The sequence below is a fragment of the Galeopterus variegatus genome, unplaced genomic scaffold (assembly GCF_000696425.1).
Source record: "Galeopterus variegatus unplaced genomic scaffold, G_variegatus-3.0.2 Scaffold3768, whole genome shotgun sequence".
Lineage (NCBI taxonomy): Eukaryota > Metazoa > Chordata > Mammalia > Dermoptera > Cynocephalidae > Galeopterus > Galeopterus variegatus.
Window position 1 is genome coordinate 50364 of NW_007729879.1, and position 14948 is coordinate 65311.

Here is a 14948-nt window from a genome sequence, read left to right on the forward strand (position 1 = left end):
TGCGTACTTGCCTTCATGGTACTGGCTACGTACACAACGGTGTTAAAAAGAGAACGATGTACCCTGGTAGAGGTTCGGAGAGAATGAGTACACGATTGCCTCCGCTTGGCCTTCCTTATCCAGGAAGGGTCCAGGGAGACAGACTCAAGATCTGAGGCCTTCCTTCCTACCTGTCTTCCCATTTCCAACACCATGGCCCAGGCTTCGAGCCCAGAAAAAAGAAAGAAGGAGGCAGAGTCCTCAGAGGGGGCCGCTACTCCCAGGGCTTTCCTGGTTGCTAAGATGCAAACAATTTACAAGCCAGCGCGAAAAGAACAGGTGCGAAAGAAGACTGGGAGAACGCCACACCTCATCTGCAGCCACGCCCTCCCCACGCCAGTGCGGGTCTGTGGACGGAAGGCCTCGCGATTTGCGCTCAGCGTGTACGTCACTTCCGCCGCCTCCACGGCGGGCGTCTGTAAGTGACGTCACGATTTCCGGGTCGCTGAGGCCGCCTGTGGCGGCGCAGGCATAGGTACTGTCTGGTGTCCGGTCTATGGAGTCAGTTGGTGCTGCCGGCGGAGCGGGGGCAGGAGGCGGTGTTCGAGTGGGGGCTTCTGACCCGCCAGGATGTTACCGGGCTTGGCCGCCGCCACTGCGGCCCACAGATGTAGCTGGTCTTCCCTATGCCGGCTCCGTCTGCGCTGCAGGGCGGCGGCCCGCGGTTCTAGCGACCGTCAGGGTGAGTGTCCGCGCCAGTGGCTGGCTCCGCGAAAGCCCAGCAGAGGGCCAGGCCGAGTTCGGCACTCGTCGCCCTCTTGCCCTTTCCCAACCTCAGAGCGTTCCTTTCTGTCCCCCGCCTTTATAGTTCAGCCTGCCCAGCCTGCGGGGGATCCTGACAGGTCTCCCTGACCCCATCCCGCCCGTGGTCGTAGCACAGCCCCCCGGGCACTTGAGGCGGGCAGCTCGTGGGTCGGATTGTACCTCTGAAGTCTACCGCTTTGTTCCCCCCAAAACCTGTCATGCGCATCGTACTGTCCGGAGGTGGCCCCCCTAGGCAGTTGGATATTGTGGATCCGCAGAGTTCCAGGATCTTTTGAGCTCACCGACTCTCACCTTCGTTTAGCCCTTTTGGCCGCGGTTTTCTTGCTCTCTGCTCTTTTTCTCATACTCCCAACTTGTTTTCTTAAATTTCTTGAAAGGAAGCGGGGTGCTACTCAATATTTGTGTATCTTCGTAAGAAGTATGAGGGTATCTCATAATCTTTGTATGAGCCCAGTTACGGAATTGAAAACAAAATTCTTGAGTTCCGTTAACAGTTCTTTTGGTGAAAAGGCGTCTGCTGGAACTGTAACCCAGAAAAAAAGTGGTTGACGAGAATTTTTATCCTTCTCTCTCACCGTTCTCTTTTGACTCAAGTTAAATTGTTCTAGAGTTTCCAAAATAACATTGAACTTGTGAGCTCTAATTAGGCTTACCTTCGCTTTTGCCATAGCCTGACATGCCATAGCTTGACACTGAGAACTAATAGGAACCCTTAAGGAGAAGAGATAGCAAAATCCATCTCTAACCTACTCCCCCTGATTCTTGGGGGGTGCAAAGAGTATTAACAGAAATATTTCTCAAAAATCTCTTTGAAAAAACTTGTAGCATGTTTGTGACCTCTTGTATTGTTGAAAGTTGTAGTCATTCAAGTTTTTAAGTGGTATAAGCTATAGTGACTCTTAAGCTGTGCAAATAAATGAAAATATATTCGTATCTTTTATTTGCAATAAATGTAAAAACTGGCTCATAAATTTCAGACGAATTAATTTTAACAGCAATGATCTCAGGGCTTTTTGGTAGTAATAGAAAAATACACCTTGAGTTTTCCAAGATTGGCAGTACACCTGGTTCTCTTATGAACAGAATGAGTCATCTGGTTTTACTATACTCTGGAATCTCCGAGTAAAGTTTCTAACATAATAGCTTTTATTAACCTAGCGATTTTGGCATTTTACACTGAAATTGTGTGTAGTGGTTGCTAAATTTAGTTTAAACTGCCCTATAAATGTTGGTAAAAAGGAATTGAAGTAGTGTAATTTGCAATCCCTGTTCTCTGTAGCTGTCATCATGTTGAAAATTGTGTGCTCTTTGTCTCATCCGTCTGTGAAACACAGATAATAATTACCTATCTCACCAGTCAGAATGACTTTGCAAAGTTCTTTGGAATGCTTATTACTACAAAAATCAAAATGTGTTTTCACACTTAAAAACACTTAGGTTTTAAAAATAACCTTGTTTAAAATTTAGTTTCAGTAATACTGAAACATTTTTTGAAAGGGCAAACCTAACTATGATAAAATTTAAAAATCATTTAGGAGAAGCATACTATATTTAAGTTGAATGTGTGTGAGAAGAAAAAACTATTTCAAGAAATTTTGGGAGGAAAAATTCAAAAACATGTAAAATTTAAAAATCATTTAGGAGAAGCATACTATATTTAAGTTGAATGTGTGTGAGAAGAAACAACTATTTCAAGAAATTTTGGGAGGAAAAATTCAAAAACATGTTTTTCTTTGTCAAGAAATAAAGTTTAGTTTATGCTTCTAAAATGCCTGTGTGGCTGGCATTTTATAGTCTCCTTATAATGAATAAGGAGAGGCGAAAACCATGAGAAATTGCCTAATTTGAATATGTTACTTAAAAATTAGAAATACTTCAAAGGCAAAAAAGGAAAATATTCTAGAGGAACATGTTCAAAAGAAATACGAGAGCCATATACGTAATTTTGAGTTGTCCAGTAGCCATATTAAAAAAAGTAAAAGCAGATGCGATTAATTTTAATAATATACCCAATATTTTCAAAACATTTTAACATGTAATCAATATAAAAATTATTGAGATGTTTTACTTTCTTTTTTTGTACTAAGTATTCAAAATTCTGTGTGTATTTTACAGTTAGAGCACATTTCAGTTTGGACTAACACATTTCAAGTGCTCAATAAATAGTGACTACTTTATTGGATAGTGTAGTTATAGAGTTAGTATCCTTAATTTATAAAGAATTTTTACGAACCAGTGGACATTCCAGTAGAAAAGTGGATAAAGGAAATGAATAAGGAGTTTATAAAGAAGTCCAAGTAGCCAGTAAAAATGTAAAAATCTTCCATACTCACTAAAAAGCATGAATGTAAAAGTTTAAAGGATTTTAATACTCACTGCCTATCTGGTATTGGCTGAGTTTTTCATAACGATGATACCCCATATTGATGGTGGAGGAAAATAGGAACTCTCTTACTCCTGATTGGGAACGTATAGTTAACAGTGTTTTTTGAGGTCAGTTATTCTTTTTATAAAAAGAACTTTAAAAGGTTTATGCCCTCTGACCTAACAATTCCACTTGAAGGGATTTATTTTGAAGAAATAGTCAGATACATATTAAAATGTCTGCAGAAGTTCATTATAGTAATAAGTTGGTAGCTTATTTATAGTTATGAAGAGTTGGAAATTAAAATATATTATGGTACATTTATTATGGCCTGATATTATAATATTATGAAGGCTAGCAAGGTGGTGGTTTGGCCATGATAGTTAGCAGTGGAGATGGAGAGAAGTGTATAGATTTGAGATATGTTTTGGAGTATACAGTGTAGTAGTATAGGTAAAGCATTTTAGCACAGTTATCTGGCACTTGGTAAATATTGTTTTTGTTTTTACTTTTCTATGCAAATATTAAAAAGGAATTATGCAAGGCTGTAGAGATGTATGCCAAGATGCAGTGCAGGAATTGTTTGTTTCTCCTATTGTTTCCTCACTCAAAAAAAGGTTTCTCCATTCCTTACTCTGTTCTGGAGAAAAACCACATCAGAGTAGTCCTCCAGGCTGAGCTAGTAGGTCACACTTCTACTTGCTGGATGATTAGGCAGAAAAGGGATTTTCCTGCAGTTTCGGCTATGAAAGGATAAAAGTAAACTAAAGATAGTCAATGTAGGTGCGGGTGCGACACGGAGGGTTGCGATCCCGTTGCCGGTCCCGGTCCGGTACGGGTGCGACACTGAGGGTTGTGATCCGTTGCTGGACATGAAAAAAGACAAAAAAAAAAAAAAAAATCATAATTTAGAAAAATAGTGACATGAGAAAATACCCTTGATATATTATTAGGTAAAACTAGAAAAAATAAAATATATACACTGTGATATTAACAGTGGGTTCCTCTAAAAATATTTTTTATTAACCTTATGTGTTTTTCAAATGATTTACAGTAAATATACACTGTACTTCTAAATAATAAAAATGTTACTTAGTTTCTATGGTAAATGACTTCATTTCACACCACCCCACCTTACCCCAGCCATAGCAGGTTTCTTTTTATTCCTGAATACTACTTATCTGGTCCTTATAGTTTCTCTCTGTGGGGATTGCTCTTTCCACCCAGATCTTCTCATTTTTATCTTTCGTGCCTTGGCCAAGTCATCACTTACCAGAAAAGGTGGAGTCCCAGGCGAGCATGTCTAAAGAAATGGTATGAGGGGCCAGTGTTGTAGTTGCTTGTAGTGTGCTGAACAAGACAAGTTTTCAGCTTTATAGGGCAGACATCAGAAATAAGAAAACATATCTAAAGTGCTTAAAAGAAATAAGCAGGGCGAATGGTGACTACAACTCCTGGCACTTTGCTGAATGAACCTCTCTTAAAACCCTATGAGGCACATACTATGGTTGGCTTCATTTTATAGTAAAGTACAAGAAATTCTGTCATTAACTTGATCTACATAGAATCTTGCTGTCAGCCTGCCAAAATGATCTTTTATAACTGTCAGTGTTCTTAGTTATTTAAAGAAGTTGGGGGGGGGATACCTCTGCTGAGGATAAATGTTTAAAAAAGGTCAATGTTAAAAAAAAATCACTCTGACTACTGTGTGTAGAATGGTTTGGAAAGGGGAGAATATGAATAAGGAGATTTGGGGAGGGCTGTTATAGTTATGAAGGCTAGCAAGGTGGTGGTTTGGCCATGATAGTTAGCAGTGGAGATGGAGAGAAGTGTATAGATTTGAGATATGTTTTGGAGTATACAGTGTAGTAGTATAGGTAAAGCATTTTAGCACAGTTATCTGGCACTTGGTAAATATTGTTTTTGTTTTTACTTTTCTATGCAAATATTAAAAAGGAATTATGCAAGGCTGTAGAGATGTATGCCAAGATGCAGTGCAGGAATTGTTTGTTTCTCCTATTGTTTCCTCACTCAAAAAAAGGTTTCTCCATTCCTTACTCTGTTCTGGAGAAAAACCACATCAGAGTAGTCCTCCAGGCTGAGCTAGTAGGTCACACTTCTACTTGCTGGATGATTAGGCAGAAAAGGGATTTTCCTGCAGTTTCGGCTATGAAAGGATAAAAGTAAACTAAAGATAGTCAATGTCGATATTAGACTGAATTACAGATTGTGATGATGATGTTAGTAAGACTTTGGTGAAGTCCCAGATAATGTAGCAATGGATATACTTTTAGTTTATTTTTTTATGGTAGACATTTTTTAAAAATACAGAAAAATGTAAGGTATGAAGTAAAAACTATGCATAATCCCAATATTTCACCAGTCGCATTTTTTTTTTTCCTTTTTGTCTTTTTTTTTTTTACTGACTGGTAATGGGATCGCAACCCTCGGTGTCGCGCCCGCACCGGGGACCGGCAACGGGATCGCAACCCTCGGTGCTGCGCCCACACCGCGCTCAGCCAGTGAGTGGGAACCGGTCTCCACATGGGACCCGAACCCTCGGCGGGAGCGCCGCCGCACTCCCAAGCGGCGCACTCTCCAGTGCGCCACCAGGCCGGCCCACCAGTCGCATTTTTAAAAGTTGAAATCATACTGTATTAGTTTCCTGCTTTTTTTCATGCAACATTATAACACGAATGTTTTCCCTTGTCATTAAAAGTTTTTAATGAATTCATAATAAAAATATAGGGACCTGCCATGACTTAATCATTTTTCTATTAGGGAACATTTGTTTCTGGTTTTTCCTGTGATAAATAATACCATGAAGAATAGTCTTTGTATTCCATATTATTATGTATTTTAAATTCACACTTAGTAACCTCTTTAAAAACAAGTGTAATGATTATTTAGTATTTATATGTCAGTGTTTTAGAAGTTTTGGGAGAAAACTACCAAAATAGTCTCAAGTAAGGAAACTGACATCTGGAAGACTTAGGCTACATGCTTGACACTGGTCTTGAACTTAGCCAGAAATATACTCAAGCTGCAAAAAAACCTTTTTTTTTTTTTTTTAAAAGATGACCGGTAAGGGGATCTTAACCCTTGGCTTGGTGTTGTCAGCACCACGCTCAGCCAGTGAGCAAACCGATCATCCCTATTTGGGGTCCGAACCCGGGGCCTTGGTGTTATCAGCACTACACTCTCCCGAGTGAGCCACGGGCCGGCCCCTGCAAAAAATCTTTTTGTTTTTAGTTATTGTTGTTGTAGAAGCAACATATACAATAAACTGAACTGTTAGTTTGCATGAGAGAAAAGGAGTTTTTTGTTGTTGTTATTGTTCGTAGTCTAAAAAAGAAGGTCAGGTTTTCTCTGAAAACCAGGGTAAGTGGTAGTGACAAACCAGATTAGAGAGAAATGATGAGTAGTGGTCATTAGGAGCTACACAGGTAAGAACAGTAAAATAAAAGCAGAGAAGGGTGATATTGTTGTGACTAGATTGATGATAAGATACCAGTAGCTCTGCAGTCTTGATGAAGAAACAGCTCTTATAAAGGGTACTCTAAAAAGTCTGTGGAAAGATTCATATTATCTTTTCTCTTTTTCCACAGACTGTTTGAAGTACCCTTGTATAAGAAGTCTTCAAAAACTTTATGGAAAAATTTGTATCATCTCGTAATTCTCTTTTTCCACAAACTTTCTGAAGTATCCTTATACAGCAATAAGGAAGTCCTTGTCCAGGGCAGTAGAACAGAAAGTGCTAAACTAGAGGTTAATCTTCGATATATATCTTATTTTAGAAGTCACTTTGAAGAAAGGGTGTTAATGGTGGATATTTTTTTACTATCTTTATGACTATGAGAATTAATGAATTCAGTAATCCATTCAACAAATGATTGTATTTCTACTGCTATGTATCAGGTATTATATTTTATTGAGTCTACTGTAGTCTTGTATAGTTTTTAGAATATAAGCTATTAAAGATGGTAATTTATTGTATGTGCAGTTTTTGACCTTTTATTATACCAAATGTGTACTTTTAAAGTTGCTGATACCTGAAATTCTACTGAAGTTAAAAATTAAGGACTTTTCAAAACAGGTAGCAAGGAAGTTATCAAAGATTACTAGGAGTGTCAAAAGAACTTAGGAATCAATTTGAAGAGACCTCTACTGGCCAAAAATGGGACAGTTTGAACATTAATCAGGGTAATGACTAAAATGGATTGAAATATACCAAGTAACATTTAAATCTATGAAATTGCAATGATACATACACAAATTAAAAATGTGTCACCACTGCAGGATGGTAGGTAATGACCTAATTATTTTGAGAAATAATAAAATTAAAGAGAAAGAATTAAGCATTTAGCCTGACTTTTCTTTAGGAACTATACTTCTGTGTAACCAGATAAATGAGGGGAATTTTCTCTTTGTAGAAGTTTTCTAATAAATGAAGGAGTAATAAGAGTAATAAAATTAGAATATCATCACTTTGTAATCACCTAATGAATAAATGGTTTTAGGCATTGAACAGCAGTAGACACTGTCATCACAAATAAAGCAACAACCAGATATTGTATGGTTCTTCTTGAAAGAACTCATTACCACTTAACAAGTAGTGTTGTTCTCATAAAAAGAACCTGAATTTGGATAAAGCCTTTACATCATCCATTTATAGAACATATAGAAGAATGAGTTAAACAACACCATGAGAATTCAATTGGCCGAATTCTGATTGGCAGAAAACTGACAGGACAAAAATTGAGGACAAATGGCCTGATTTTTTTCAACATAAAAATTACAGTAAAAAAAAAAAATCAGTAGTTTAAAAGAGATTTAAAAGACATATCAATCACAGTATGGGGACCTTATTTGGATCTCTTCACATAAAAACTGGGAAAAAATAGTAACATTTGTAACAACTGGAAATTTGAAATTGAGAATATTTGATATAAGGAATGTTTTTACTTATAGTAACGGTGTTGTGGCTGTGTGAAAAAAGTTCTCATTTCTTAGAAACACATACTGAAATATTTATGACTGATATTATTTTGCATCTGAGATTTGCTTCAAATTAATATAGGGGTGGGGAGATTTTGGTGCAGGTAAAAATGAGACAGAATTGACCATGAGTTGGTAATTGTTGAAAGTAAGCAATGGGTACATGAAAGTTTATTGTGCTGTTTTTTCCTACCTTTGCATATGTTTGAAATTGTCTGTAATGAAATGTTTTAAAAACTAAGGAGAACCTTGAAGAAAATCTAGCATGAAGTCATGGAAACAAGTCATTTTCTGAAGAAGGATTTTTAGACTGTGGAGTAATCCCTTTTTAAACATCTTAGCACAAACACTGTAAAAATATTTCATCATTGGGTCAAAAAAAGTGCTGATGGCATAATTGTCTTTGTCAGGTAAAAATTACAAAAGATATTTTGAATAGGGCTGAAAAGTCAGAACACCAGTGGCCATAGTGAAGATGCTTTTCTGGACTATGAGTGTCTTAGGAGAATTTGTTTGAACCCTTGCCTAGTCCTAATTTTGCTAATAGGCTACATATTTCAATGTGCAGGAGTCTTCTATTGTTATATTTGCTTTACTCAGCCTTTAGGAAATAGATGCAAATGACCAAAAATATACTGGGCCTTCAGTAGTTTGCCAAATAAGTGAAAGAGTAAGCTGGCATCAGGAAGTTTCTCAAGAAAATAAATTCCAAGCCTGAAACTAGAGTGAATGCTTAGGCTGCCATATGTCCCTCGTGCTTTTCAAATTATGTTCAACATTCACAGTAACTTATGTTCCTCATGGATTCTCTGAGCTGTTAAGAAAAGGTTTTTCTTCATTTCAGAAGGCATATATTTGCACGTACACATATATAAATTAACATTTTTGGAAGATCATTATTAAGCAGTTAGAAAAGTTTCAACTTTTATTTTTACTTTTTATTTTTTTGGCAGCTGGCGTGGGGATCTGAATCTTAGACCTTGGTGTTACAAGGTGGCACTCTAACCAACTGAACTAACAGGCCAGCCCTCTAGTTTCCACTTGCAAATGCTCAACCCTCCACTCTTGGAAAAACTTGACTGTAATGATATAATTTCATTATTTCACCTAAAGCTTTGGAAAATGTGAATTATCTAGACAGGGTTTTTGAGTTCTTTCAAAAACTGAAATTCTTAGTACCTACTCATAGTAAAACATAAGAGAAAGAGGCCACAGGGGAGTAGAGACAGATTTAATTTTCTACCACTTTGGTGCAGTTATGGAATATATTTTCCTTCTATGTTTGAGCCTTCCAAAGCCCACAGTCAACCCGGATGGAGCAGCTGAAGTGCTTCCTAATTAGTCTTCTATTCTTCCTTCAATTAAAATTCTCAGATACTAAGGCATCTCACCAAATGTTGATCTAATTATCTGATTAAAAAAATCAGTGACAAATTATGAATGACTGATTAATGTAATTCACTTATTGATTGTGAAATGAAAGAGGAATAAGTCTCCAGCTAGTGGAAGGAGTACACGGGATAATTTTGAATGAGAAGCCCTCCTGACCCTCCTACCCAGAGTCCTCTATTCTGAAAAGCACATTACATGCCAACATTTTTTTTTTTTTAGCGTACAACCACCATACAAAATAAAGAGTATTTATTATCTTCTAGACACCTTTCAGCACAGCTGAATAATATGAATGTTTTATTTGCTTTTTTATATGTTTTTAAAAGTTTCCATAGAAGTAAGTTTATAAATTAGAAAAAATTGGAATGTTGTCCTTTTTTTTTCTTTAAAAAATGTAGTCCCTGTTTACCTAGGGGTCAGTGAAACACCAACAGTGGAGAAGGGTGGCTTGGCAATTGTGCCTCTGGAAGTTGGTTTGAAATTAAAAGAATTTTTTTTTCTTTTAGAATGGCAGAATTTAGTGACACTTGGAAGCTTTTCAAACATGGTTCCCTGTAGTCACCCATATGTTTATACACTGAGTCGTCAAGTAAAGTTGTATTCCACAAATGTTCAGAAAGAAGGACGGGGATCACAAACTCTCAGAGTGGAAAAATTACCATCATTTGATGAAACAGGTATGTATAAATTTTTTTAAATCATTTTTTCCTGTATACTGGAATAGTTTGTGTAAAATTATTTGTTCCTTGAATGATAGAATTTACTTGTAAAATTATCTGGATTGATGTTTTCTTTATGAGAGCTGTTAAACTGCTGATTTAATTTCTTTAATTTTTTGTTTCTTTTTGGCTCAGTTTTGCTAAATTCTGTTCTTTTCTAGGAATTTATCCACTTAAACTAAATTTTCAATATACTGGCATACAGTTCATAATATTCTGTTTACTCTCTTTAGTATATGTAGTTATGTCCTTTTTTTTTTTCATTCTTAATAATGTTTGTCTTACTTTCTTGGTTAATCTTGCCAGAGCTTTGTCTTTTATTATTTTTCCAAGTATTAATTTTTTTTTACTTTTTTTTATGTTTGTTTTGTATTTCATTAATTTTTACTCTTTAATTGTAGCCTCATTTTGGCTTTTTTTGTGTGTATATTCTGTTATTCTTTTATTAACTATCACTTAGATACTTAGCTCATTAATATTGAGCCTTCATTCTTTTCTGAAGTTGGCATTTAAGCCACGGTAATGCATAACACATCCCAGAAGCTTTGATATATAGCATTTTTATTATTTGTAGTTCTAAATGTATTTTTATTTCCATTGTGATTCTTCTTTGATTTTTTAGTTGTTAAAGTATGATTTTAAATCTCCAGATGGATGGAATATTTCTAGTTATCTTTTTGTATTAATCTTGTATTGTTACAGAATATGATCTGTATGATTCAGTCTTGAAATTTGTTGAGCCTAACTTTTTGGTTTATCACTTGGTCAGTTTTTCTAAATGGCCCTCATGCACTTGAAAATAATGTGTATTTTTGATTACTGGGTGCAGTGTTTATGTATGTCAATTCCAATTTTTAGTCATGCTGTACAGATCTGTATTCTGTTATTTTTAAGCCATTATTACCAAGAGAGATGTTAGAGTATCACACTTTGATGGTAGGTTTGATGGTCTTCCCTTATAGTTCTGTAAATTTTTGCTTTTTGTATTTTGAGACTTTGTTACTGGATACATACACTTTCAGAATTGTTACATGACACTGATAAATTACACCTTTTATTGTTATAGAGCAACTCTTTTGCTTTAGTGACATCTTCACCAGATTTCTTTTGGTTAATATTTGCCTGGTATAATTTTTTCCATCGTTTGAGTTTAACTTTTTTTTTGTCCTAGTGTGATAATCTTTGTCTTTTAACTGGAAGTTTAGGCTGTTGACAATTACTGTAATCACTGATATATTTGGGCATATTGCTGTCATTTTATTATATGTTTCCTTGCTCTTCCTTCTTTTTCTTTTAATTCCTTTTTTGCCTTTAAAAATTTTTCTCCTTCGTTTTCTTCTCTCCCCCATACATACACACTTACACACACTTGTTTGTAAGTTATATACTCTATGTTTGTACTTCAAAGTCTAAACGTAATTGATAAGTTTACATTTCTTCTGAAAAATACAAAGACCTTAGAATGCTTTAATTCTGATCATCCCCTCCCAAATTACATGCTATTTGTTGACTAATATTGTGTGTCTGTTCTGTTCTTTCCCTTTTATAAAATATACATTTTTTGTTTAGGTTTATCCAAAATCTTTGTTACCCACCTTTTCTTGTTTCTCTGATCTTTCTGTCCAGTGTAAATTCTATAGAATTACCCTCAGATCAGGATCTTTTTGTGGTAAAGACACATTTGAGGTGTTATTCCAGTGTCTCTTGGCTTTCACTATTGCTGTTGAGAAGTCAGATATCATGCCTTTATTATCATAGCTTTTCTATTTGACTGCTTTTTTTATTTGATGAACTTTATTTTGAAAGTCTTCTTCTTTGGTGTAAATGGCAGTTTTACCATGAAGTGACTAGGTATGTATTTCTTTATATTTCTCCTGCTTGAGATTTGTTGGGCTTCCTGGAGCTGAGGATTGGTATTTTCCCACAATTGCGGGATTCTACAATTTTCTTTTATCTTTTCAGATAATATCTCTTTTCAGTTCTCTGTTATCTCCTTCTAGAACTCTAGTATGTTAGATCTTACTTTATTTTCCATGTCTCTAAACCTCTCTAACATATTTTTTTTTTTCTGGCCTGCATTCTGGATTATTTCCTTACATCTACCTAGTTTACAGATTTCCTGTTTAGTTACCTGTTATCTGGTGGTTGACTATGTATGTTGTTTTTAATTTCATTGATTGTAATTTTCATTTCTAGATATTGTTTTTCACCTTGCTTGGTTGGTCTCTTAATTCTCTGCTTATAATTTTAAACTTCTCTTTCATTACTTTAGACATGGTAAACATAGCTATTTTATATTTTGTTACTGGAAATTCTGCTATATTAAATCTTTTTGGTTCTTACTGTGTTATACTTTTCCTTCCTTTCTTGCTATCATTCATGATGCCATATGCATGTGTTGTAACTGTGATTGTTCATGTTCCTTGCAGTTTTGTATCTTGAAACTATTTGATGTTTGTTGGGACTGAAGATGTGTACTTGCCTAAGGGTTTGATTTTGCTTCTGCTAGCTGCTGGGGACACAACTTGGGACCAAATAAAATTAAATTCTCTGCTTTAGATTTTTTTAGACCATTTTGGTAGCATGTATTTAGACTGTACACTGTGTAAGAGTTGACTTATCGTCAAAATTTTCAAGGGAGTTTTTTTATTCCCTGCTACTTAACACCAGAGTAGAGACAGGCCTGTTTACTGTTTACGTGCTATTCCCTTCTGTGCATATTATTTATTTTTAGTTTACAGTTTTACCACGTGTGTAGCTTTTTATCTGGGTGTCTCCTGTTAGACTTCCCACCTTGAGCAAGATCCTGCTCTTATTCTCTGGTCTCCCATATTTCTTACAGCTGTGAAAATAGGAGCTCAAAGAATACAAGTTTCAACAGAAATCATTGGGAAAGCTGGCTTTGGTGGGCTCATTTATTCTGTAGAGTCCTGCTCTCACTTCGTTTTGCCCTCTTCATATCATTTTTTGCTAGATTAGAAATGCATTTAAAAAGATTTTGTTCAAGGTATCTTGTCTGCCATGAAGCATTAAGAGGAAGTCTGTTATTTATTCATTTATTCTTTAATTTATTTAAGAAGTATTTCTTATATGAGAAGCACTTCTTATATGGCATCAAGTGAGAATGACTTCTGAGTTTATATTTGTTTTATTACTAATGGAGAAAATCAAAGAAATATCATATTGTGCATACTATGATAAGGGAAATTCAGTGTGCTACAGGAGCATATGGGAGGAACACCTGAGTTTTGAGTAGTTAGGGAAACTTTCCTTAAGAAAATGATGTCTGGTTAGGGACATGAAAGAAAAGTAGGTATTTGTGTGTTGAGTGGTGGAGAAAGGAGGCAAAATTGCCTGGACTGGTGAGTAGAGGACCTGGTGTTGGGGTTGGTAGTGTTGAAAGTACAATAGATTAAACTCAAGAGGTAAGCAGTAGTCAGATCAGGCTCTTGTTCAGGAGTTTGAACTTCGTTTTGTAGGCAATGAGAACCTATTGGAGTATTTTAAGTAGAGTAAGTACTTGATTAGATTTAAGATTTTAGTTGCAAAATGGCAAACACTGCAAAGGAGGAAGACAAAGTAGTAATATGAAGGTACTTTTTGAAGTTCATGGAAAGATTTGTATTATCTTTTAAATCTGTTTTTCCACAGACTTTTTGAAGTACCTTCATACAAATGAGGGGCTAAACTAGGCTAATGGCAAATGTTTTCTTAAAGGAGTAAATGAACTCAAGAGGTTTAGGATTTGGTGATTGGATTTGGTGGATGAAGGAGAGGGTCAAATAAAGGACAGTACTGATACTTGGTTACTATATTGGGCAATTGTGTAGATGATTTTATTGATTTCTAAAATGAGGAATACCAAAGCAGGAGCATATTTTAATGAGATGATGATTTGGCTTTGGACATCTGAATTGTTTGGTGCCTGTTGTCATCTTAACATGATGCAGTGACCAGTACATGGTTGGGTGTCCAATGAATCTGCTAGTAACTGCATCATCTGTTAAGATGTCTGTAAAGTGGGCTTACAGACCCCTCAAGTCTGTTGCTCAGACTGGGTCACAAACCCTCCACACACAGGTCTGTGAGCTAGGTAATAGGGAAAAAAAGGTCCTGGGAGCTGTAGGTATAGAAAAATGAATGGGTTTTATTCAGATCTAGGAGCAACTGTCCTAGTGGCTTCTTTGAGAGTTCTGAGAAGCACTGTGGATTAGAGCTTTTATTCTTTTTATACTTAAGTCCATAACCCTGGACAACTGGGTGCCCATGTGCAATTACATTAAGTAGGAACAAGGAACACCTGAGGATATTTACAGCAAATACTTGGCAAGCTGAGAAGCACTGTGGATTAGAGCTTTTATTCTTTTTATACTTAAGTCCATAACCCTGGACACCTGGGTGCCCATGTGCAATTACATTAAGTAGGAACAAGGAACACCTGAGGATATTTACAGCAAATACTTGGCAAAATTCTGAACATCTGAGGGGCCCTGACCATTTTCCTATTTTTTTATTTTGTTACTGGAAATTCTGCTATATTAAATCTTTTTGGTTCTTACTGTGTTATACTTTTCCTTCCTTTCTTGCTATCATTCATGATGCCATATGCATGTGTTGTAACTGTGATTGTTCATGTTCCTTGCAGTTTTGTATCTTGAAACTATTTGATG

At 36.1% G+C, this 14948-nt stretch overlaps 1 protein-coding gene across 1 annotated transcript in view; it reads left to right on the plus strand.

Moving 5' to 3' along the window:
• The first annotated feature begins 463 nt into the window (after positions 1–463).
• SLC30A9 (solute carrier family 30 (zinc transporter), member 9) overlaps positions 464–14948 on the plus strand; it is an 80386-nt gene continuing 65901 nt past the window's right edge. The window contains exons 1-2 of the mRNA XM_008585941.1: positions 464–721; positions 10066–10236. Coding sequence (XP_008584163.1) covers positions 610–721; positions 10066–10236 — 283 coding nt within the window. The 5' untranslated portion in view covers positions 464–609. The remainder of the gene's footprint in view (positions 722–10065; positions 10237–14948) is intronic.